Source organism: Meriones unguiculatus, chromosome 3 (assembly GCF_030254825.1).
Source record: "Meriones unguiculatus strain TT.TT164.6M chromosome 3, Bangor_MerUng_6.1, whole genome shotgun sequence".
Taxonomy (NCBI): Eukaryota; Metazoa; Chordata; class Mammalia; order Rodentia; family Muridae; genus Meriones; species Meriones unguiculatus.
In genome coordinates this window covers 74,292,381-74,315,813 of record NC_083351.1, presented here as the reverse complement: position 1 = coordinate 74,315,813, position 23,433 = coordinate 74,292,381, and the positions used below count along the sequence as shown (strand labels likewise).

The 23,433-nt window shown below is 45.6% G+C and overlaps 2 protein-coding genes across 6 annotated transcripts in view; both read left to right on the top strand.

Moving 5' to 3' along the window:
• Positions 1 to 20,975, top strand: part of Kiaa1549 (KIAA1549 ortholog) — a 126,054-nt gene extending 105,079 nt beyond the window's left edge. For 2 of the 5 annotated variants that reach the window (XM_021635123.2, XM_060380204.1), the window contains exons 14-20: positions 203 to 426; positions 1,377 to 1,530; positions 5,715 to 6,032; positions 8,642 to 8,688; positions 11,715 to 11,875; positions 13,619 to 13,764; positions 15,687 to 20,975. In XM_021635123.2, the coding sequence (XP_021490798.1) occupies positions 203 to 426; positions 1,377 to 1,530; positions 5,715 to 6,032; positions 8,642 to 8,688; positions 11,715 to 11,875; positions 13,619 to 13,764; positions 15,687 to 15,941 (1,305 nt within the window). In that variant the 3' untranslated portion in view covers positions 15,942 to 20,975. The remainder of the gene's footprint in view (positions 1 to 202; positions 427 to 1,376; positions 1,531 to 5,714; positions 6,033 to 8,641; positions 8,689 to 11,714; positions 11,876 to 13,618; positions 13,765 to 15,686) is intronic. The other 3 variants (XM_021635125.2, XM_021635124.2, XM_060380202.1) reach the window with 3 other exon arrangements.
• The window catches only part of Atp6v0a4 (ATPase H+ transporting V0 subunit a4), an 86,429-nt gene continuing 78,966 nt past the window's right edge, over positions 15,971 to 23,433 (top strand). Inside the window, exon 1 of the mRNA XM_060380205.1 lies at positions 15,971 to 19,826. The gene's annotated coding sequence lies outside the window, so the exon portion shown is untranslated. The remainder of the gene's footprint in view (positions 19,827 to 23,433) is intronic.

Genomic DNA, 23,433 nt, shown 5'->3' with positions numbered 1-23,433 from the left:
GTGGATGGCTGTCTGTCTGCCCCTCCATGTAGGCAGTGTGCATCCTTTGTTACCATTGTGGGTGCCTCTCTTACGTGTACAGAGCAAGTGCAGAGTTGGGAGGAAGGAAGACGCCTCTACAAGGCCTTTTCAGAGGAAGTGTCCCAGAAACCCAAGGCAACCCCCTGAGTGATTGTTCTTGCTGTCCTCTGTCTGCACGTAGATCCAGTCTGCGCTGCGCCACAAGTCAGAGATTGAGCACCATCGCAACAAGATCCGCCTGCGAGCCAAACGCCGAGGCCACTACGAGTTTCCTGTGGTAGATGACCTGTCTTCCGGTGACACCAAAGAGCGACACCGAGTGTACCGCAGGGCACAAATGCAGATTGACAAGATCCTGGACCCTGCAGCCAGTGTGCCATCTGTATTCATAGAGCCCAGGAAGAGGTGGGCCATGGTGGACGGGTGGATTAGACACGGGGCAGGATGAGACTGGGGCCTACAACAGAAATCCCTGTTGTATCCAGGTGACAGTCTATGACAGTGAATTGAAGAGGCTTCTGTAGAGGTAGGGTGGGGTTCTTCCCATCCCCTCCTCTTACTCTTGTACTGTTTTGTCTTCATCAACTGGTGGTCACTGGGAAGTCTCCATGTGTGTTTTCCCACAGCCTCCTGCAGTCTTTGGTCCACCCTCCCATCTGTTAGCTCCTGCCCCATCATGCATGTTGTCTGTAAACACATCAACACATTGGGGCTGGATAAATAGCTCAGTGGTTAAGAGCAGTAGATGCTCTTCCAGAGGACCCAGGTTTGATTCCCCAGCACCTTTGTGGTGACTCATAGAGATTTGTAACTCCAGTCCCAAGGGATCCGGTGCTCTTTTCTGGCCTCTTCGGGCACCAGGCACATAGCTGGTACACAGATGTACCTACACTCTTAGAAATAAATAAAATATTACGGTTGTCTTTTTGCGCCCAGACCTGTTCCCCTGTAGCAGGTAGGGCCTTCCCCTCTGTGTTAGCTCTGTCCATGGCCAGCCGTGGCTACGGTGGATGGTCCTCTCATCTTCCCCTTAGATTCATCTGCAGCCAGTGTTGGTCCTCAGCCTCAGATCCGTTCATCTACTGGGTCACCTGGAGGGTGTTAATACCTCTCAGCTAGACTTGCCGCTTTCTGACTGGCGATGTCACTAACTGATGCCATGAGTACCGATGCCCTGAGTGCCGACGCTCGCTCTGTAGTCTCTGCGATAGCAAGGTGGTGTTGCTTTGTCAGAGTCCCTGAACTTTTCCTACCATCAATGGCCCATCCCAGGCATTCAGAAAACAAGTTAAGTTGACAAGCTGGTGGCCAGCAGGTTTGTTTCCTGTGAGGATAATTTCTGTTTTTCCTATCAGCTCAAGGATGAAACGTTCTCCCAAGCCACGCCGGAAACACCAGGTCAATGGCTGTCCCGCTGATGCCGAGAAGGACAGACTCATCACCACAGACAGTGATGGCACGTACAAGCGGCCCCCGGGTGTGCACAACTCTGCCTACATTGGATGCCCGGTGTGTAATACCAAACTCTTGGGAAACATGGTGGGGCTTTGAGGAGGGTGCCTTGATGGGAGAGGAGAGTGTGCAGGGCTAGCTGCTGCCCTGTGCAAAGTGGATGTGAAGGCCAGCAGGCCATGCAGCACCCAGAGCAGATGGACCCTGACTTATATCGGCCAGGATGCTGCCGGGCGATCGCTCTGGAGGTGTGCCCTGGCCTTTCCTCTGCACAAGAGCCCACCTCTGCTTTCAGAACGGGAGCTGCCTGAGGTTAAGTGGAAGACAAGAATGTCTAGGTTTTCTCTCTCTGCTCGGACAGTTGTTCAGGTTTCTTGGCTTTTTCCTGTTTTGTCTGCACACCCCCTCACTCTCATGTTCCCGAGGAGCTAAGAAGAGAGTGAATCACTCAGTTCAGTCTCCTTTATCCAAAATACCGGCAACCACACTGCTTCAGATTGTGGCAGTGTTGGAATGTTTGTGCAGATTCTCCAGTTGAGCATCCTGATAGGAGTATCTACAGTTCGAAATATTTAGAATCCCCAAATGAGTGTCACAGCAGCTCAAAATGGTTTTCATTAGAGATGTTCAACATAATGTGTGTGTATGTGTATATATAATTTTCATGGGAAAAAAAGAGCCTAATGGAAATCAAAGAATGAAAAACTTTTTTTTTTTTCCAAATAGAAAGGGACACAGATAGTGTGCCTTGAAGGCAGACATTAACATATGACATATACCCACAGGCTCCATTGAGGAAGAAAGAAACCAAGCTTCCCAAGGGATCACCAGCAAGAGACATAAAGATTCCCTGGGAAAGAGGGAGAGTCTGATGGACACAGCACACTGGCAGCAGGGGGCAGCATAAAGGACTCAGTCCTGCTGTGCTGAGCCAGCTTTGTTTGAGTGACCTTAGCAACACAGTGGCTTCTCTGAGGAAGAAATCATTGTGATAGACAAAACAGCTCTGAAACACTTTTTTCTTTTTTTCCCTAAATGACATGTAACTAATATTGAAAAACATTCAAAATGCTTATACAGATGTGCCAGTCACTGTACTGACATGAGCTGAAGTCTATAATTTCATCAAGATATCTGGAAGAAACAGGTTCCTCTTTGGGAGCTTACTGTGCTCTGAGGCCTGACTGTGACCTTTATTACCCCATCATGAGGGTTCTCATGAGCTGTTGCTGCTAATTGTAGATGCCACTGGAGAGCAAGGGAATCCAGTACTTTCTCTTCCTCTCCTGACCAGGGAGGGACCCTCCTCAGACACACACACACACCAGCTTTTCCTGCAACAGATGGTTCCTGTCCTGCCTTTTGGAAGTGTGTGTCCAAGCACTGGTGGTGTTGGGCTCAGTCTGTGGAAACTGTACGTGTAGGTCTTCAATATAATCACCTGGTGCTTTTGTGGAACTAGTAAGAGAAGAAGAAACAGTATTCCTTTCCCTCCCCCCACAACCTTTCCTAACCAGCCAGGGCTCATCCTCTCAAAGAAGCCTACAGGAGACGCTTGTTTTCCAGCCCCTGAGTTCCATCCTCTTGTTGAATTTTGTGTAGGGGGCTTGCTTTTCCTTGGATTCATCTTTACTGACGACCAAATACCAGGCTTCCCTCATGGTGTCCTGGACCCTCCTTTCAGGTTTAACTTAATTTGGGGGAACAAAATCTTGCTATGTTGCCTAGTCTAGTCTCAAACTTCTGTAATCTTCTGCATCAGCCTTTTGAGTTCTGGAACTACAGGCGGATGCCACTGCATCAGGCTCAGACCTCCCTTTGTTTTCTTCATTTTTGTCCTTCACAGAAGTGCAGGCTTCCTCAGAGACCAGGAACCTCCTTGGACTTTGTCTCCAGGGATGCCTTTCCAAAGATTCCCTGCCTAGAAAATCCTCCCCAGATGTACTTAACTTTTGACTCTCCCTGAAATTCTGTAATGTGTGTTTGAAAAATAACACCTTTCTCAGAGTTCACCTTTTCCTAGCTGGAGTTTTACCTCTAAGACCCTATGTGTACCACATAGATTTAAATTATCTGGAATTTTCCACTTTTCCTCCCAAAATAACTTCTTGAGAGCAGTGCTCCAAAATTGTCAGCCCCTCCTATTCGGTCACCTCTCTAGCTAGGGCCTGGAAGACTTCTGCCCTTAGGCCGCATCCAGCCTGCTGCTGTTTTGGTCAACACTGGCCTTTTTGAAAGGCAACCATGCCCTTGCTTGCATGCTGTCTTTGGCTGCTTTTAGAGTTTCGTTGTGACAGACTTTTATGGCTTGCAGAACCTAAAATATTTATTGTCTGGCTCTTGACTGTAAGTTTTTGTTGGCTTGGGGCCTGCTGGTGCCCATCCATAGTCCCAGCTGCTTGGCACTTGCTTAAGCCTAGGAGTTTGGCCATAAAGAGAAACCCTGTCTCCTTAAAACACAGGCAACAAAAAGCTACAAGTTTGTTGACCCCTAATGCCATTTAGTGTCCAAACCAGATGCTCTCAGAAGAGAAAAGAATTGCAATTAATGATTAAACCAGGCACAGAGCTAAACAGGATGTGAGGTCACTGGTTTAAGAGACCACTAAGGATTGCAAAATAGCCAGTGCAAGGCATGGCCTGTGATGTCTAGAAGAACTGCATGTGTGTGTCTGAAGAGTGACAGGAGCAGGACTCTGTTGTAAAATGCTATCCTCTGGGAATGAGATCAGAGCAGCTGTGTTTATCCTGAGGTAGGCAGGGCCTCCTGCGAGGAGGCTCAGGAAACTCAAGGCTCCTCTCTAAGGATTAATAATTGCCAAGCGGCAAATTTTCTTGATAGTGTAGCTGTCTGTCAGTTGCCCGTGTCCCTTTAAGTCTCACCTCTGTAAGTAATCACAGTTAAACTTGTTGGCTCACCAAGCTACACTTGAGTAGGATTGGGTTTTTGGTCTCTGAAGTGAGTTGGTGTTTGTTCCTGTCTGAATGAAACAGCAATGAATCAGAATGGGATGAGCAGACCAGAATCCAAGGAAGTAGAAATTAGGTCCCGCCCAAGCTTCCTTAGGAAGACTCAACTTCATGGGCCTCAGGTTTTTCTTTGTTGAGTTCTGTCGGCCTGCAAAGCACTGGGCTAGATGGCGGGATGTGGGAAAGTGAACTCTCGACTTTCAAGTTCTGAAGAGGCAATAAGGAGACAGGAATGGGGAGACAGGAGTGGCGCGTTCTGGCTTTGTGGCTCTGCGTTTGGTTTCTAGTAGGATTCCCTCCCCAGTGGGAACCCAAAGGAACCACTCTTCCCAGCCTCAGGATCTGTCTGTCCTGCTCCAGACGTACACTGTCTCTGTCTCTCTAAAGTCTGACCCCTGAGGATGCGATGGGAAGGGCCTGGAGTGCTGGGGCTCTGGAGTGTAGGTGAAATTCCACTGGGATCTTAGTGTGAGCTGTACGCAGGCACACACACAATTTAAAGTGAAATAAATCTTGAGCTGGGCATGGTGTCGTATGCCTTTAATCCGAGCGCTGATTGCAGAGGCAGAGGCAGAGGCAGGTGGAACTCTGCGAGTTCAAGGTCAGTCAAGATCACTCACAGCTCTGAAGATAGACCCTGTCTCAGTAAATAAAATGAAAAAGAAAAAAAAGATTAAAAACAAAACAAAACAAAAAAAAAAACACCAATGCAACCTTGTTTCTCTGATTTTTGCATGTTAAACAGTGGGGACAGGACATTAAACTTTTCTTACTCAGAGACCTTTGTTTTAAAGACAAAATTCTTGAATATTTGTCACTATTTACTATCATAAGCAGTTTTTAAACAGGTATTTGAATTACTTATACACATATAGGGTGTTTTCTTACTGTTAATAGTTTGCTCCGCCTTTTGGGTTTTACGTCCCTGGAAAGTTGACACTTGCTTATTGTGTGAACTTTAAAGTCTGATTTGTGGCTGCTGAGGCTTTTGTTAAGATGTCCACTCCTGGGGTCTGAAATCTGTTTCACAGTGGAGTTTTACAGAAAAGAAGTTATTGAATATTCCCATTTGGTTTTTCTCCAATTGAAGGCTTTTTGTCTTCCACAAGACGATACAAATTATGTAAGTGCTTTTTAATTCTTACAACAAACCCTTTCCCACACGGTAGGACCATTGTTAAAATCTGGTCTACCCCAGATTTTGTTTGGTGCTCTGCTCCCCCCTCCCTCAGAAGCTCTCAACACCATTCTCGTGCTCGCCTTTCACACAGTCTGATCCTGACCTCCCGGGTGATGTGCAGACCCCATCCTCTGCTGAGCTGGGCAGGTATCCTGGACTGCCCTTCTCTGCCTCTCAGTACATCCCACCCCAGCCATCCATCGAGGAGGCCCGCCAGACCATGCACTCACTTCTGGATGATGCCTTCGCCCTTGTGGCTCCCAGCAGCCAGCCTACCAACACTGTGGGAGCAGGTCCTGGGGTGCCAGCAGGCCTGCCTGTGAACAGCACCCCTTCCAGGGAAGAAAGGCGAGCCACGCAGTGGGGGTCTTTCTACAGTCCAGCCCAGATGGCCAACAACCCCTGCAGCGTAAGTACTGGCCTCCTGAAGTTTTCTGCTGGGCAAGGTGCTTGAATTTTGTTACCTGTGTCACTTGAAGGCTCCCTCCAAAACTTTGGCTGCATTTTATGAGATTTAAAGCTTGCTTGGTAGGGCTCAGCTTTTATCTTCTACTCCAATTAATTCTCAGTGTTGGAAGCAATCTTTCACGAAGCTCTGATGTTTGAGGAGAGATGCATTTGGAGTTCAAGGGAACATCTTCCCTCACAGGGTCGTGAAGAGGAGATGGGTTGTCAGGCTGTGTTCTCATTGATTTCCATAAAGGGATCAGTTTAGAAACAACTCAAATTGTTTAACTGATTTTTGGACCCCCTGGTCCTGGAGATGCTCCCAAGGTACTAGTCCAGGCACAGACAAGGATAGCCATTCGCAAACATCAGCTACCCATCCTGGGCGCTGACATTTCAGTCTTTCACCTGTCTTTTTTGTTGTCATCTGTCCTTACTATATTTGGTCTTATGTTTTTCAAATTATTCTTTTTATGTGAGTGTGGGTGTGCATGTGTGGGCAGAGGTGGGGTCGGTGCTTGTTCACATGTGGGTGTGCATGTGTGGCAGGGGTGGGGTCAGTGGTCGTTCACATGTGGGTGTGCCTGTGTGTAGGTATGTGGGCAAACATGCATATGGAGACCTGCAATCAGTCTTGGGTGCTGTTCTTTAGGGGCTGTCCATTTTGTTGAGGTGGGTGGTTCTCCCTCTAAAGCTTATCAACCTTTTTATCATTAATTTTTGTTAGCATAGAAAGTACCAGATTTCAAACACTACAATTTTAAGTGGTGGCACACACCCTTAATCCCAGCACTTGGGAGGCAGAGGCAGGTGGATCTCTGGTCTGTGGAGCGAGTTCCGGGATGGCCAGGGATACACAAGAGAAACCCTCTTTTGAAAAACAAAAACAAAACAAAAAAGAATCCATCTGTGCATATTAATATTGCATTATATAAAGAAGATGGCCATACTGGGTAACTCAGTATAACAAAACGATAGACTCTCTCTTCTATAGACTTTAGCTGCAAACTAGGTGTGTAAGTGGTAAACCAGTAAACATTATTAAAATAAGCTCTGTTTAATGCTAGGCTTATAGTTTAATACTACTATGGCAATTCTACACATCTCGTTATTACAAAAGTGACATTTTAACTATGATCAAAAATAGTTGAGTCACTGATTGCAAGATTTAAAAAAATAGTTGAAAAGAAAGGGTCTCATGTAGCCCAGGGTCTCATGTGGCCTGGAACATGCTATGTTGCACGGATGATCTTGAACTTGTGATCCACTGCCTGTACCTCTCCAGTTCTGGGGTTACAGGTCTCTCCCCAGCCCTGCTTCACAAAGGGGTTCTGAGGAAGGGCTGAGGGTCAAACCTATACTAAGCAAGCACTCTCAAAAACCGAGCTGTATCCCCAGCCCAAGGGGAAAAGGTTTTGGACAAAGGGATGAAAGACAATAATTTCAGGAGGAGAAACAACAACAAAACAGTTGGTATGCTTCAGAAATGCAAAAGTTAGCTGGGCAGTGTTGGCACAACCTTTAATCCCAACGCTTGGGAGGCAGGGGCAGGTGGATATCTGTGAGTTCAAGGGCAGCCTGATCTATAAGAGAGAGTTCTAGGACAGCCAGGGCTACACAGAGAAACCCTGTCTGGAGGGTTGAGAGGGGGGCAGAAAAATGTGTGCCAATTACGTTTATTGCCAGGGATGGTGCTCAGGTCATGGTGTGCCAGGTGAGTGAGCTGCCATTTTGGCTACATCCCTAGACCAGACTGCTTATGGATATGTTTAGTTTTGTTTAAAAGAACAAACAAACAAAAACAGCAGTGGTGAGCATTTACCACAGGACCCTGTCATGCTAGGCATGGAAATACTCTTTACGACTGTACCCTCATCCAGGAAATTTCTTGATATGTTAATGATCCACTGACTAGATGAATCAGCCATTATTTTACTAAATTTTTACCAAAAGAAATGAAAGCATTGCTTTTTCACTGGAAGCCTTTGTATTATAGCAGCTCTATTTTAAAATACTAATTTTAAAAATTGGCTCCAATAGCACACAAAATAATCCCAAGACTTGACAAATGGGACTACATGAAATTAAAAATCTTAGGCACAGTAAAGAAAACAATCAATAGTGTGAGGAGTCAGTTTTACGAGATGGGAGACAGTCGTGGTCATCAATGCCTGGAGGCTCACAGCTGTCTGTAGGTCCAGTTCTAGGGGATCCAGTGTTCTCTTCTGGCCCCCGCTGACACTGCGCACATGTGGCGCATAGATGTACATACGGACAAAATGCCGTTATACATAAAGTAAAAAATAAAATTATAAATAATTAATTGAAAAACTTCCTCTTTCTTGCTGTTCGTGCACCCCAGTAGCTTTTTTGAAACAGGGTTTCTCTGTATAAGCCTGGTTGTCCTGGAACTCACTCTGTAGACCAGGCTGCCCTCAAACTCTCAGAGATCCATCTGCCTCTGCCTCTCAAGTGCTGGGATTAAAGGTGTGTGCCATCACACCAGGCTTGATATTGCAATTTTCTAATAAGTATTACATGTCTGTCTGGGTGTTCTTGAATTTTTCCTAGAGATATGAAGACTATGGGATGACGCCTCCATCTGGTCCATTGCCAAGGTATGGTTTCCAGAAGAAATCCAATCATGGCTTGCTCACGCAGCCTGTTCTTCCTGATTTCACAGACTTGCAGCATTAGTTAACTTGAACATTTAGAAAACTGGGTTGTGGATTTCCTTGCTCTGCCCAGGAGGAGAGGTAAAATGTTGGAATTTGGGAGATTTCTTGATGGTAAAAATGCTTACTGCGCAAGTATTAGGACTTGGGCAGGCAAAATGGCTTAGTGGATAAAGCATTTGCTACAAAGCCTGACTACCTGATTTCAGCCCCCAGGACCCATACAATAGAAAGAAGAGAGCTGACTCCAGCAAGCTGCTCTCTGACGTCCTCATGTGTGCCACGACTCATATGTTCAGACATGGCTATACACACGCACGTGCACACGCACACGCGCACACACACACACACACACACACGCACACAGTGTTGGAATTTAGGTTCTGCTGCTAAATGAGAAATGGGGAGAAGAGGGACAAGAATCGGGAAAGGATGAATTAGAAGAACAAGGACCTTGTGAAAATGGAAACATTAAGGGCTGCTTTCTCTCATGAACAAAGGTGGAAAGAATCTGAAACTAAATAATCACAAACACCCAGCACTATATAAAAAGGGTGTCATATTACAGTCTAATTGATTCTGTCAACATAAGGGTGATTTAGCATGTTAAAAACCAAGCTGTGTAATGTGGACACAGGAGGAAAAAGTGGACAAAGGAGGAAAAAAGCATTTCAGTAGATACAGCATTTGATGAAAGTCAACATCTATTTGTGGTGAAAGTCTTAGCAAACAAAACAGAGGTGAGCGTCTCTATTCCGTGAAGTATTTGGGCAATCTGGTCTGAGCATGCTCAGTAGACTTGCTGAGTAGAGTTCACCCTTGAGTTGAAAATATCTTATGAGCAAGAAGGTATTGTTAAAATCAGATAATGAAAAGAAATACTAAAAGATGGAAAATCAGGAAGTGAGCTGGCTTGACAGTTATGAGCACCTGTTGTTCTTGCAGAGGATCAAGGATCTGTCCCCAGCATCCAAATGGTAGCTGACGAACCCCTGAACTTCAGTTTAGGGGATCCAATTCCGTCTTCTGGCCTCTGAGGGCACCAGGCTTGCACATGGTACACATACATGCATGTAGGCAAAACACTCATATACATGAAATTAAATAATCTAAACAAGCCAATCGTGGTGGTGCACGCCTGTGATCCCAGCACTCAGGAGGCAGAGGCAGGCGGATCTCCATGAATTGGAGGCCAGCTTGGTTTACCAAGTGAGTCCAGGACAGCCAAGGCTACACAGAGAAACCCTGTCTCAAAACAAAACAAAAAACAAAAAAATAAATAAATCTAAACAATTTTTTTTCCATCGGATAGTACTATACATGCCCAGGAAGAGAAACTCTACCCTGCCATTCAAGTGAATTTTTATCTGCAGTGGTGAACTTGACAGTGTCCTAACACCTACAGGCTTTTCTGGATGAGCTCCATGGGTTTTCCTGCTATTAAGTATGTCCACTCTTCATGATCTGCCTTTTTCAGCTGACAGATGTCATAAGGCAGAGCAGTGGGTCTTACTGAAGCAGAGCGTGGAAAGTTCCTTCAGAGTCCTACAACAGCCTCCTCAGAGTTTTGGGGTAGTGTCAAACAATGTGTGACATGATGGTCTGAGCATTTCCTAGAAAGATCTCTAGCACCACCTACCTACCCACCCACCCACCCAGGATGTACTCTGCAGGGCAGATTCTACTCCTAAAGGAATAAATGTCAGCTGACTGAATATATAATGCATGGAAAAACTGCTATTTGGGGGAATTTAATTTTTTTACATCTTAAAAATGATTTATTTATTTTTACTTTATGTGCATTGGCGTTTTGCCTGCATGTATGACTGTGCAAGGCTGTCATATACCTTGGAACTGGAGTTATGGACAAGCGTGAGCTGCCATGTGGGTGCTGGGAATTGAACCCAGGTCCTCTGGAAGAGCAACAGGTGCTCTTAACCTCTGAGCCATCTGTCCAGCCCCTCTCTCCCCACCTATGTTATGGAGTATGCTGGATGTCTACAATTTTGTTAAAATGACTGCAAAACCTGGAAAATCTAACATACTGCTATTAGTAGGGTTTTATAGAACTGTACATCTCTATGACTTGAATTTTTGGAAACTTTAGCTATGCTGTCAATTTTGAAAAAAGATAACACGACTCTACCATGTTGACTTGACACTGTACAAAAATCAACATTTTTATTCATCTAAAAATGTTAAACTTACATTTCCCCCTTTGTACAGGAGTAGTACACTGTATATGCACAGTCCTAGCTTTGTGGGTTTGAGTTCAGAAACTCTATGTGTTCTCTAATTGGAATCAAATCTAAGGTACGGCTGCGCTAATTTGGGGGTGGCTGGAGAGGATGGTTTAGCTCATGAGGATTATGCTAGCATGTTACAGGTTTGTATTTTTAATAGGTTTTTAAAATAAGTGTTTTTTAATGTTCTTAGTTTTAACTTACAATACAATTATATTGATAGATATATAAACAAAAGGTCTCAGGAGCCCTCAAAAATGTTTTTTCCCCTAAGCTTAAAGGGGTTCAGAACTTAAAAGGTTTGAGAATAGTTCCTTAGACTTGTTTTCAGTCTTGATGGATAAATGAGATTGTTTGTGGAGTTTTTCTTTTGAAAGCACAAACCCAAAAGCAAACATCAAACAATTCATGTCTGGGTTGCATTTTTGTGAGGTACAATGTGGACAGCCAGACTGAAAAGTGAGGCTCTGGTCACACACTTCCCTTCCCCTTCTCTCCCCTCCCTTCCCTTTTCCTTTCTTCTCATGGCAGTCTTTCAGACTTAACACTGAGGTAGGGCCCTGAACAAACAGGAAGATTGTAACACTGAGGGAGCAAGAGAAGTCCTATATTCCAGGAGAGGAGATTGATCATTTCTTGAAGCTGTCTTAAACCCTGAGGGATTGGTTCCCTAATAAAATTCCAGAGCCAGGGTGAGGGGTTTTGATGTGTGCTGTGCTCTCCCAGCAGACCTAGCTTTGGCCCAGGGTTGCTGCCGTCTTCAGAGTTGGTCCCCCCTGAGCCCCCACAGCCACAGTCGTCAGCTGATGCTCCATTTGCTGCCCGAGGGGTCTACTCAGAGGAGATGCCATCGGTGGCCCGGCCTCGGCCTGTTGGGGGCACTACAGGTGGGTACAGTGACTGAGCTTGCATTTCTGCATGATAGTACATTTGATTTAGTGGTCAGGGAGTTGGGTCAGCAGGTACAGGAACTTTATTCAGAATAGGGAGAAGAAGAGCAAAGTTTCCTTCCTAGATACCCAGTAAGTAGATTGTGTAGCCACTTTTTTAAAAAGTCTGTCTGTCTGTTTATCTATCTATCTATCTATCTATCTATCTATCTATCTATCTATCTATCTATTTTTGTTTTCAAGACAAGGTTTCACTGTGTAGCCGTGGCTGTCTTGGAACTAGCTCTGTATACCTGGCTGGTCTCAGAATCACAGAGATCCTAGCCTGGAACTCAGAGAGATCTGTCTGCTCCCATCTCCCAAGTGCTGGGATTAAAGCTGTAGACCATTTATATGTTTGATTCTTGATCCACTTTATACCTTCTGTTCCTTGAAATAACCCTCTGAGCTGACTGGGGATGGAGGAACTGATGTCCAGCAGGGGCTAGAGCCATCCTCTGGGGACACCGGGCTTGTTAGTGGCTGGGGTCTGCCAGGCCTTGAGCTGGAAGCCTGCACCGTTTTGTTAAAGGATCAAAGCAGGATTCAAAGTCAGGGCCACATGAGGATTTCAGCCACTGTGTGGTTTAGCACAAAGGTATACTTTAATCCCTTGCTGGGCTACATCTGTAACCCTAAAAAGATGAGCTCAGCTGTGTCTTCGATAGATAGTGCCCATGCTGACAGATGATTTTCATGTTGCCCAGTCTGTTCAGCTGCAGACCAGGGCTCATGTGGAGCTCATCACCCTGGCTGAGGCCCAGACCTTTCCTACATAGCGTCAGTTATTGCTGTATCCAAATATGACCACTGAAGAATTCCTTTTATAATTTAGTCTTATTATCTGAGGGTAACTGGACAGCATGGGAAGTGGGCTGAAATGGAGAGGGTACATAGCCCCAAAGACCCTCAGAGAGCTTCTGTACCGTGGGTAAAATTGATGACCTCGGCGCTGTTTACAACTGTGTACCGTTTTTCACATCGCTCAGAGATTAATTTGGAGGAGTCCAGTGTAGATCACTGGTAGGGTAGTTGCCTAACAGATACAAGATCCTGGGCTCAGTCCTCAGCACACCAAAAATAAAATAAAGATCCTTTCTTTTCTTCCTTGATTGCAATGTACGGTTATTTCCATGTGCCAAAGAGAGCAAGACAAACACTTGGCCTTTGGAGCCACGTGCAAGCTAATGCCCGGGTATGGGGAATTAGTCCCCAAAAGCCACTGGCTTCAGTGCCTCTTGCCTGTAAGCTGGGAGGGTGGGGGTGGGGGTAACTTGTGCTGTGGCTGTTATAGAAACGTGTAATATATCCAACATTCTGAATTTAAATAATTTTGTCATCCGCTTTTTAAGAAAAAAGCACATCATATTCAGGTCCTTGTGAATATCAAAGCTGTAAGCAAGAAGGTGCCAGTTTTCAGCTTCTTTACAGCCTGCAAACATTCTGCGCCTTTCAAGCACCTTCTGTGACCCTCATCCTCAGATACTGGCTGTGGACGGGAAGTTAAGAGCATTTTGTTGAGAGCTCTCCCTCCTGCTCTCTTAGGAATGCCACTTCTGAGAATGTTTGACATTAGCACTGAGTTTGAAAAAGACCTATTTTCCCCTGTGCTCAAAGGAGGCCACGGTCAGAGCTGAAGGTGTCACCCTCTGCAATCTCCGTATAGATGCTGGCCTGGTCACTGCTGTGTGTTCCTTTCAGGGTCCCAGATCCAGCATCTGACCCAGGTGGGAATTGCAAGCAGAATTGGGGCCCAGCCTGTGGAAATTCCTCCTGGCAGAGGCAGCCAGTACGGGGGACCAGGCTGGCCTGTGTACGGGGAGGAGGAGGCAGGACGAAGAGAAGCTGTGAGTATCTGGGGCTTGGGCCATCAGCTAGAACTCGTACACAGTCAATCTGTATAGCTGCTTCTGCTTTGACACTCTTTCTGTTTCTCTGTAGCCCTGGCTGTCCTGGAACTCACTCTGTAGACAAGGCTGGCCTCAAATTCACAGCGATCCACCTGCCTCTGCCTCCCCAGTGTTAAATCAAAGACATATGCCACGAGGCCCGACTGCCTTTGACACTGTTTAAAAGCTATGCTGAACAGGGCTTCCTTTTCCCATTCCTCTTGCCTTGGCTTGGTTGTGCATGCAGTTTGGTAAACTCCCACTTTTGGAATGACTGATTCTCCTTGAGGCAGGCTTCAAGTTACGGATCTGAATAAAATCCAGACTGCTTCTTTGCTGTGACCACTGTAGCTGTTCACGGCCTTACCTTTTCTGTGTCCTTACTGGCTTGTGGATGATAACACCTAGAGCATCCCAAGCCATCTGTGGTTCTCTGGGTTTCTAGCTACTCAGCATGAGCACCATTCATCTCTGCAAGGACTTTTCTGATATTTTCAAGAAATTTATGTGGCCAGAGAGATCATTCAGCATTTGCTGCTCAATCATGAGGACCAGAGTTTGAATCCTAGAACCCATGTCCAGTGGCTCTCAAATACTAGTAACTCCAGCTGCAGTGGATCTGATGTCCTCTTCTGGCCTCAGTGGGAACTCATTAACATGTACATGTACACACACACACCCGCACGCAGGCACGCACTCACATGCAAACACAAAAGAAAAGAAAATAGCTTTTGTTTTTAAGACTTTTCTATCTTGAGTTATTTTGAGAATGTGAGCCCAAACATGCCGTTTTAAAAATCTCATTGTTGTGTGCCAGCTTGCTACCCTCTCAGTGGCCATACTTTGATCACACTCTGACTTCACAATTGGAAACTTTCATTTAGTGAAAGGAAATTTAACTGTAAGAGTGTGATTGTTTGTAGGCTTATAATCTAAGAGGTCTGCTTAAAGTGTAATGATGAATTTTCTGTTGTTAAAGTGACCGCTTCATTTCACGAAGTATTGTGAAGTAGTGTGGGCTTTCTCCTAAATCTAGCAATGGTCACTTGGAAGAGTTTCTTCATCACTGTGGGGAAGCTGGAGCCAGGAGGCTATGTTTGCCTCACGTTTAGAGCTGTACAGTGGTTTAGAAATTGACCTGTAATTTAGTACACTGGCCTGTGAGTTAGCATACTAAACTACATACTGATTTAGTTCACTGACCTGAGATTTTTTTTTTTTTGTACAAAAAATAAAACGAAACTGAAAAATGGAATCATTCTTGCCAAAAATAATGCCAAATCAATTCACAGTCTGCCAATTTTGGAAGAACTAATATCTTCTAGTAAAAGTAGCCTACTTTCTAAAAAGGCTCTAAAAAGTGCTTGATGGAAAAGATGGAATATGAGGCTGGGCGTGGAGGACCCTCCTAGAATCTTAGCAGTTATTGAAGGTAGGAGATTGATGAGTTCTAAGGATAGGGCCACCTTGACTCAAAAACAGAAGCGGTGGAAAATGACTTCGTGATCAGCTTGGGCCTGAAGTCCCAGTGTGTCCTTATGTATACTTCCTGGGCACCAGAATAGAGATGGGTTCTCACCATGCCCTTTGTCGGGTTCCTTCGCTGCCTCCACTTTGGTATATCATCTTACATGTCCCCCTCTTTTCCTTTTCAGCTCCAGGCGCTCTCTCTGTCTCCCTATGAACCAGACGCCTGGAGCAGCTCCTGCACTCACCCTACACCCAGCACAAAGGGACTCGGGTGGCAGGGTCCACATAGAGAGCAGAGGGAGTTGGCAGGAGATTGGTGGTGGACAACTTGGTGTGCCCAGGCCAGTGTGAATTTGCTCTTTCTCTTGTTCTCATGTGGGAAGTGTAATAATGTTTACCGTGTCTTTCAGACCCATATGCTTGGACATCAAGAGTATTCTTCTTCACCGCTGTTTCAGGTGCCAAGGACTTCGGGCAGGGAGCCCTCAGCCCCTCCAGGGAACGTCACCCACCGAGGGCTGCAGGGCCCGGGGCTGGGCTACCCCACCAGCTCCACAGAGGACCTGCAGCCTGGCCACTCCTCCGCCTCCCTCATCAAAGCGATCCGAGAGGAGCTCCTGCGGCTCTCTCAGAAACAGGGCTCAGTACAGAGCTTCCACAGCTGATCAGCCTCCTTTGCAGGTTTGCCAAGTATCTGCTTCCTGTGGAAGCAAGACCAAAAGGAAATCAACTGAGTGGGTGTCTGCAAGAGCCGGAAGCAGCATTTCCGGGCAAGCTGCCCAAGGAAGAGAACGAGTTGCGATTTTAGAGGATGCCGTAAAGTCACACGGACAACTCATGGGACTTTTACTGGCTTGGCAATTTGGTGACCACTTTGGTTCAGTCAAAATGTGTGTACTTCAGGCCAAAAGCCAGCACTTCACACACACACACATACAAACAAACCAAAACACAAACCTAAGCTAACAAAAATGCTAAGTTAGTTTTCTCTTTCAAAGGCAAGAGGTTAAAACCTATAGATGGTTAGGGACAGATGGGGCAGCACTTCCTTGGGAACCTGACTGGCACGTGCGACACCCCCGCTGCTGTTTCCTGAGAAGAGAGATTTCAAGACATTTTAGTAACTGCTTGATCCCTCTTTTCCTTCATAGGAACTTATTTTAATAGTAATATTAACACAACATCCTGGGACTGTTTGGTAATCTTAAAGAGCTACTAGTGAGAAACCTAACGGTAGGTTGTGGAGCCTGGTGATTTCAAACAAAGCCATCGCCTGCGTTCTTTCTCCTTCTTCTGGTGCTACAGCTCTGAGGGCCCTTCACCTTTCTGCCTGTGAATACAACCGTGGCTTTTGCAGTAGAAGAGTATGTTGGCGGTTTTATTGTGTTCTGGGGTGAGGGGAAGAAAAGAAAACTCCTGCACTGAGGAGGGGGAAGCTTAGTATTTATTTGCTTATTCAAAATACATATCAGACTTTAAGATTTCCAGTCTTAGTTGTATTTGCTGTTTATTTGTTGGGCTCACCCAGCTGTTGGTGACATGTCACTGCGTCTCAGTGAGGTCCATCCTACAGAAGGAAGCTGTTGGGATGTCCTAACTGCCAGGTCCTTGTACTTCACTGACAGTTTGCTCACAGGTTGTCTTTGAATGAGGTGTCTTGGGGAAGCAGACATTCTTTTTGATGGTTGTTAGGACCACCCAGTTGTCCTGAATGTACCCAGTAGAGTCAGGTTCCCTGAGTTCCAGGCTGGCAGTGGACCTTTGTTCCTGTCAGCCTCTGTGACAACTGAACAAACACAGGGTTTTGAGACCACAAAGGAAATGAGAGTTTCCCCCATTTTTTATTTTGCTATTATTTCTTTGTCTGAAAACTGTCTCATTCACTTTAGGCCAGAGAGCGGTCATTTCACAGTACGCTTCTGAAGTCACATTGCTCAGCCTCTGACTCCATGTCATTCTGTACTCTGATGCCTGAATGAAACTCCGGGAAATTGCAGGCTAACGGGAGTCTTAAGCCTCTTTATTAGATGAATGAATACTTTTGATTGAACAGCAGATGATGGGGTAGAGTTTAGGGAGCTCAGCTTAAGTTTCACGAACTTGGGAACAGCTACACAAGTACCCAGACTGTAGTCATGGCTGCAGTATTGGTTCTGCCCTTCTCAGTCAGTCTCAGGACACAAGGACACTGGAAACTGGTGCAGCCAGCACTTCCGTGTACACTCTAGGTGAGAAGGTGTACGGGGCCGGGTCGGGGAGGGGACCCGCAGGCACTCTGTAGAGCACGCAGGAAGAGGCCCCTCTCTGGACTTACTTATTTGTTAGTCTTGATTTAATACTTATCTTCCTAAGCTGGAAGATCCTCTTTCCAAGCCACTCAAACAACCAAGTCTCAAATATCCAGGCAGAATTTTAGTGTGACACTGTGTGAGAGATTCAAGTCATAAAACACACAGAACAAATGGCCCTTTCTCAGCCCGTGTCATGAGTGTTTTTGGACAGAGTGTCCTAAAAATGATCACCTCCTTTGTACACTGCCAAAATGAGTCTCGGTGTCAGAGGATGTGACGACAACAGCAATTTCAATGCCTTTGAAATTGTCATGAAGGGATTCTACCTGTAGTTTTACTCTTAGAAGAGATACACCTTTAAACAGGTGTCACAACCAAAGGTAGGGTGTAGTTTGTACTCGGGCCCTTTGGGAGCATCAGTGCTCAGTTGTTGGTTACTTAAAGCACACCCAGTTTGCACTCCTTTCCCCTAAACACCCTGCACAGCAGGGGTACCACACTGAAACTGCTGTGGGATAGGCCATGTCCAGCAGGTGTCCAGTCAATCATCCAGTGTGCTCCCCTGAAAAAGGTCCTGCTCAGTGTGTGTAACTTTGGTGTTCCACATACTAAAGCACCCCAAAGTGAAAAGTTTAATGTCTGTCCTTTTCTCCTAATCTTAGGAGGTCCTGTTGAGAAACACAAACTGCAAATCTTGAGTCAGAATTTTAGGACAGAGTGCTTGGAGAAGTGCTTTTTTTTTTTTTTTTTTTTTTTCAGTCTCCTTAGTTGCTAATTCCTTGTGTTCAGTTCCTTCTGTATGTCATTCTTGTTATCAACAAGACCATATCCCCTCACCCCCCAACACACACACCTCATAGGATCTTTGCTTCTAAAAATCAAGTGTGATCTGCTTGCAGACACCCTGGAGGAGGAGACTCAGTCACTGTGAACATGTAAGAGGTCGTTTGTGTGAATGTTCTGACATGGATGATGTGCTGTGCTGTGATCTGCCAGTGTCTGGGGTCACAGGTAGGTTATCAGAACAAAACTGAAAGCCCAGCATGACTGCTGCTACTGCTGTTTTGCTTCAGACTTACCACTTCCTCTGTCAGCGTCAAAGGTCACCCATGAAGCATTGTTTTTGCTCTGACTTTCTGCAGTTTCTAACACTAAATAGGTGACCAGACACAAGCCTTGTCTTCCAAGAGATCTTAGAATCTAAGCTGGGTAGTACAGACAGGTGTAAAAAGATGGAGGCTTTAGATAAGCAGGGTGTCTTAGGTAACCATAAAATGCAAAGGACACAGGTGTGTTGGATATTCAGAAGTCACAGAAGTTGCATGTTTGGGATAGACGAGATTTTACAGGAGAAGCCACTGTGATGTTACTCAAGCCAGTGATGATACAGCAAGGGCTGACCCTCACAGTTGTCCTGGGAAAGGGTTTAGGAATTGTGTACTCTGTCACTAAAAGTGAACCCTCAATCCAAAGAGGAGGAACTAGTGTTGGAAGAAAACATGTCTGGTAATGCAGCAAGCAAATGTCCAGGCTGGTGATGATCTGCCTAGGAAGAGCCCCAGTGTGGGGGAATGGAGGTCAGAGACCAAGGACTGCTGCTGTCTGCTCTAAAGTAAGTCAGTGGTGTTGAGATGGGACCTTTGTGGTCCTTAGCAGGTTGTGGCTTCTTTATGTGCACGTCCATGCTTTCCTCCAGTTTTTATTTCATTTCAGAGTGTGAACATTGAGAGATTCTGAAAGCACATGGCTTTTAAACAGTAGGATTTTGCAAAGTCGAAATTTTGAAGGCATGAGTCCAGTGACCCAAAGCATAGGTGCAAGTATGGCTGGAAGGTTTCAGGCTGAAACCAGTAATTCGCTGCATTCTTGTACAGAGAGTGTTCACTGCAGTTTCAGGTCTTGGTGAGTACTCTATAACCAAGCCAGCCCCCAGGACTGTTTTGGCAGGATTTTGTGAGTTAATCATTCCTTGGGCTTCCCTTGGCCTCTTCATCCTGGATTCTTAGATGGGAATAAACTGCACACTTAGAAGGAGTTGGGTCAAGGTTCTGGGCACAGGGCAGGGTGCTTCTGAGTGGAGTTCTCGCCATGTCTTTTCTACCTCTGAAGTAAGTCACCAGAGCCTGCTCGTCCACATCTGATCCAGGCAGGAGTATGAGGAAGTCTGCTTCTACAACCGTGAGCACAAACATGCCTGTATGGGACAGTCCATTCAGCCTTGTCATTTAGTCCAGCCCATTACAGGCGTTCCTGGAACAGGTGAGAGGGTTTTTGTGGGCCTCTGTTGTAACATTCTCATGAAATATATAGGCTTACACTCATCACCTAGTAAACAAGAGTGGTGCACATTTCAGGTGGTTTATTTTGTGGGGGAGGGGCTGGGGTGGTAATTGTGGGTGTTTAAACTAGAATTCTTTTGTCCGGATTAAAAAGACTTGAAAACTGAACCGTCATGGTATAGTGTTAATTCATGCCTGTGTGTGTAATAGGACACTCAACAATTATCTTACGAACACACAGCAGCATTGAAGTGTAGAAAAAAAAATAGTAAATGCCTTTGGGAACACGAATCGGTTAAAAACCAGCTAGGACACAAGAGGAGCAGTGAATGTCTGCCTCTGATCTGCTCCTCCCAGGTCGGAGTCCCACAGGGCAGGTCACGATATAGGCTCCCTGCTTTGTGCCTGGGTTTTCCTGCTTTGGGCCACTTCAGTGATTACTTAGAGCATCACTGATATCCTTTCTTATGCCCACAAGATTTCAAGTACTCATGACTCCCAAGTATGCAGTTTGGGAATCTGGCTAAAGCCAGTCTTTAAAGTTCTGCCGATGTTGTAAGGAAAAAAGCAGGAAGGTCCAGAGGAACCAAGGTTTCTGGTCATTAGTTCAGGCGTTCTGAGCACCAGGGAGTTGGTTCAGAAACAACAGCGGTGGGTTTTCCTGGCCTTTCTGCACAGCTCCCTGTGGAGTAGAGAGGAGCCAGAGACGAGAGCTAGCATTCTCAGGGAAGCTTGCTCTACCATGCTGCTCCGGATGTCGACTTTCTCCAACTTGGTTGAGGTCCGTGTTCTGACTTTCTGCACCCTCATGCTAGATAATGCGTGTTAATATACAAAACTGCAGAGTAAATTGGGCCAATTGTGGCATCAAGACTGCAACTTGACAATCACGGTCTGCTGATCTCAAACGGGCACTTAAAACTCAGTGTGGGTGTGTGATTTAGCGACTGAGCCTGCCCTTCTGTTTGTCAGTTACGTTTCTACCCTTCAATTAGCTGCACTGTTTTCTAATGTGCTGTAGAGTTTGGAAATAATTTATGCAAGTGTTTGGTTTCCATGTTTACAATTTTTACAGCTTTCCTAGCATTTTAAATGGAAATGTCAATAAATGCTACGAATTGGTGTCGAAGTGATACTCTGGTTTATTCCTTTGCAACACAATTGTAGTTTGTCAAATAAGGTTAACACCCCCTCCCCTGACCTTTTGTTCTCTGAATTTTGAGTGCCTGCTGAGAACACCCAGTGTGGGCATGACAGTGGTGCCATGCCCACTTTACTGCTGCCCAGAGGCTCAGCAGAGGCATCCTCTAAGCAGATGCGGGCGGAATGAAAAGAATAGGACGCTAGTTTAAACAGGCAGATAAGAAGAGCAAAGCTCATTCCACCTTGAAAAGAGAACAAATAGAGTAAACCAGGGGTTGTTTTTGAAACAGAAGAAAACAAAACTCCCTGGCAACTCAAGACAGCAGAAGAACAGAGAACACTGGGAACCTAAGAAAAACACTGGACTCCCAGGTAGAAGCCTGAGACCACAAATAGGAAAATGCTGATAAATCTAAGGTCTGTGGTTGACAGCGCTGTGTAAAAGACCTCACTAATAGAGCTATGGATGAGATTCCGAACCCTCCTCGTCATTTTACAACTTTATTTAAAAATATGCAAACTAACTAATCTTGACAGGGTATATCATGGCTATTTCACGTCCCAGAGAAAATAACTCTTAAAGGAGAATTCAGCCAGGTACAGTGGTACACAGCTGTCTGTAATCCTGGCATTCTGGGGGCTGAGGCAGGAGGACTGAGCTTGAGGCCAGTGTAGTCAACACATTGAGATTCTGTCTCAAAAGTTTAGAGTTAATAGGAGCTGAGCTTAGTGTGCTTGGGGCCTTTGGGTCAGTTCTTAGCGCCAGCAAAATAATGACCAGAAAGGGACACTCAGAACAAGCAACAGGCAATGCAAGCCAATAGGAAGACTCGGATGGTTCAAAACATCAAAAATAAAAAGTGTTTTTTAATAGTGGCTCAGGGAGATGACTCAGCAATCTAAAGGTGTAGACTGTGTAAACTTAATGACCCAGGTTCGGGCCTAGAACCCAGTAAGAATGCTGGACAGGGTGGCATGCATCTCTGATCCCTGCACTCCTACAGTCAGATGGGAGAATCACCCGGAAGCTCTTAGGACAGGAGTATGTTCTGTGGCGACAGAAAGAGAGACCCTGCCTCAACAAGGTGGTTTTCACAGGTGCTGCTTGGCCAAGTGTGCACCAGCATTCACATCCCCTCCCCCCAATAATTGACCATAAAAACTTGGCTGTCGCATGCCTTACCAAGAAGTACACTTTTCCCCAAGTGTCACTATCTGGATTTGATCCCCAGAGCCCACATGATGGAAAGAACTAAGTCCAAGTTGTCCTTGGACCTCCATGCATGTATACACGCACACAATAGTAAAAATTGAAGATATTTAAAAATCTAATAGCAGGAATATAGGACATTATTAATGTTTAAGCAGACTTGAAAAAAAATCTTCAGCTGGCTTGGTGGTGCACGCCTGTAATCCCAGCACTCCGGGAGGCAGAGGCAGGCAGATCACTGGGTTCAAGGCCAGCCTGGTCTACAAATCGAGTCCAGGACAGCCAAGTCTACACAGAGAAACCCCACCTTGAAAAACAAAAACAAGAAAAAAGTCTTTAAGAGAAAAATAAGAATGTATATGAATATGCAATAATCATATATATATGACAGTTTTCATTAATAAGTACTGGGCAGGGTTGTAGCTCAGTAATGTACTTGGCTTGTTAAGTACAAGGCCCTCGGCTTGTCCCTTAGCACCACAGTATGTATACCATAGTATTGTGTATACAGTGTGTGTAGTATGTTGGATATATATCATAGTATGTTGTAGAGAATAGGAATTCAAATCAACAAAAAACTAAAACCAAAAAGCAGAAGTGCTGTGAGAGTTGGTGGATGTTTGACCTATCCAGATTTTACCTGCTCTGCATGTAAACAGGTCCAGAGTGCCAAGAGAGCAGTCACTAGGAACAGCTGAGGTTTTGAAGGTCAGCCTGCTCCTATGCCCAAAGCACTGGCCATTTTTTAGCCCTCCCTTCCCCTGTTGGTTGGTACCTCCCTGTCCAGCACAGCTTAAGGTAAAGAGGAAACAGGAGAAGTCAGCTCCAGAGGGAGATCATTTACCAAAACCTTATTATTGCAAACTGCCCCGTTCGTCTAGTAACTTGACTCCTCCTTGGGTCCCCAGCACTTTTCTCACCTCCCACGGCTCTCCATCCGGCTTGAATATGGGTGGGGTGTGTTTGAATCCTCCGATGTTAAAGCCTGGAAAGTTGACAGCTGCAGGTCTGGGTAAACCACAGAGGTGTAGTTACTGATGTACTGTTTGTAGATCACACCGCAGCGTAGCGCTGCAAAAGGCTAACCCAGCCCCATTTGAAAGCTTACAAGGTAACAGCGTGGACAGAGGCCGGGTTGGGAGGCTCCATTAACAGTTCCTGTTGAAGGTCAATATTTGGATTGGGGATCTGTGATGTGCTCATAGTTCTCAAGCGGTTTCTTTCATTTACTATT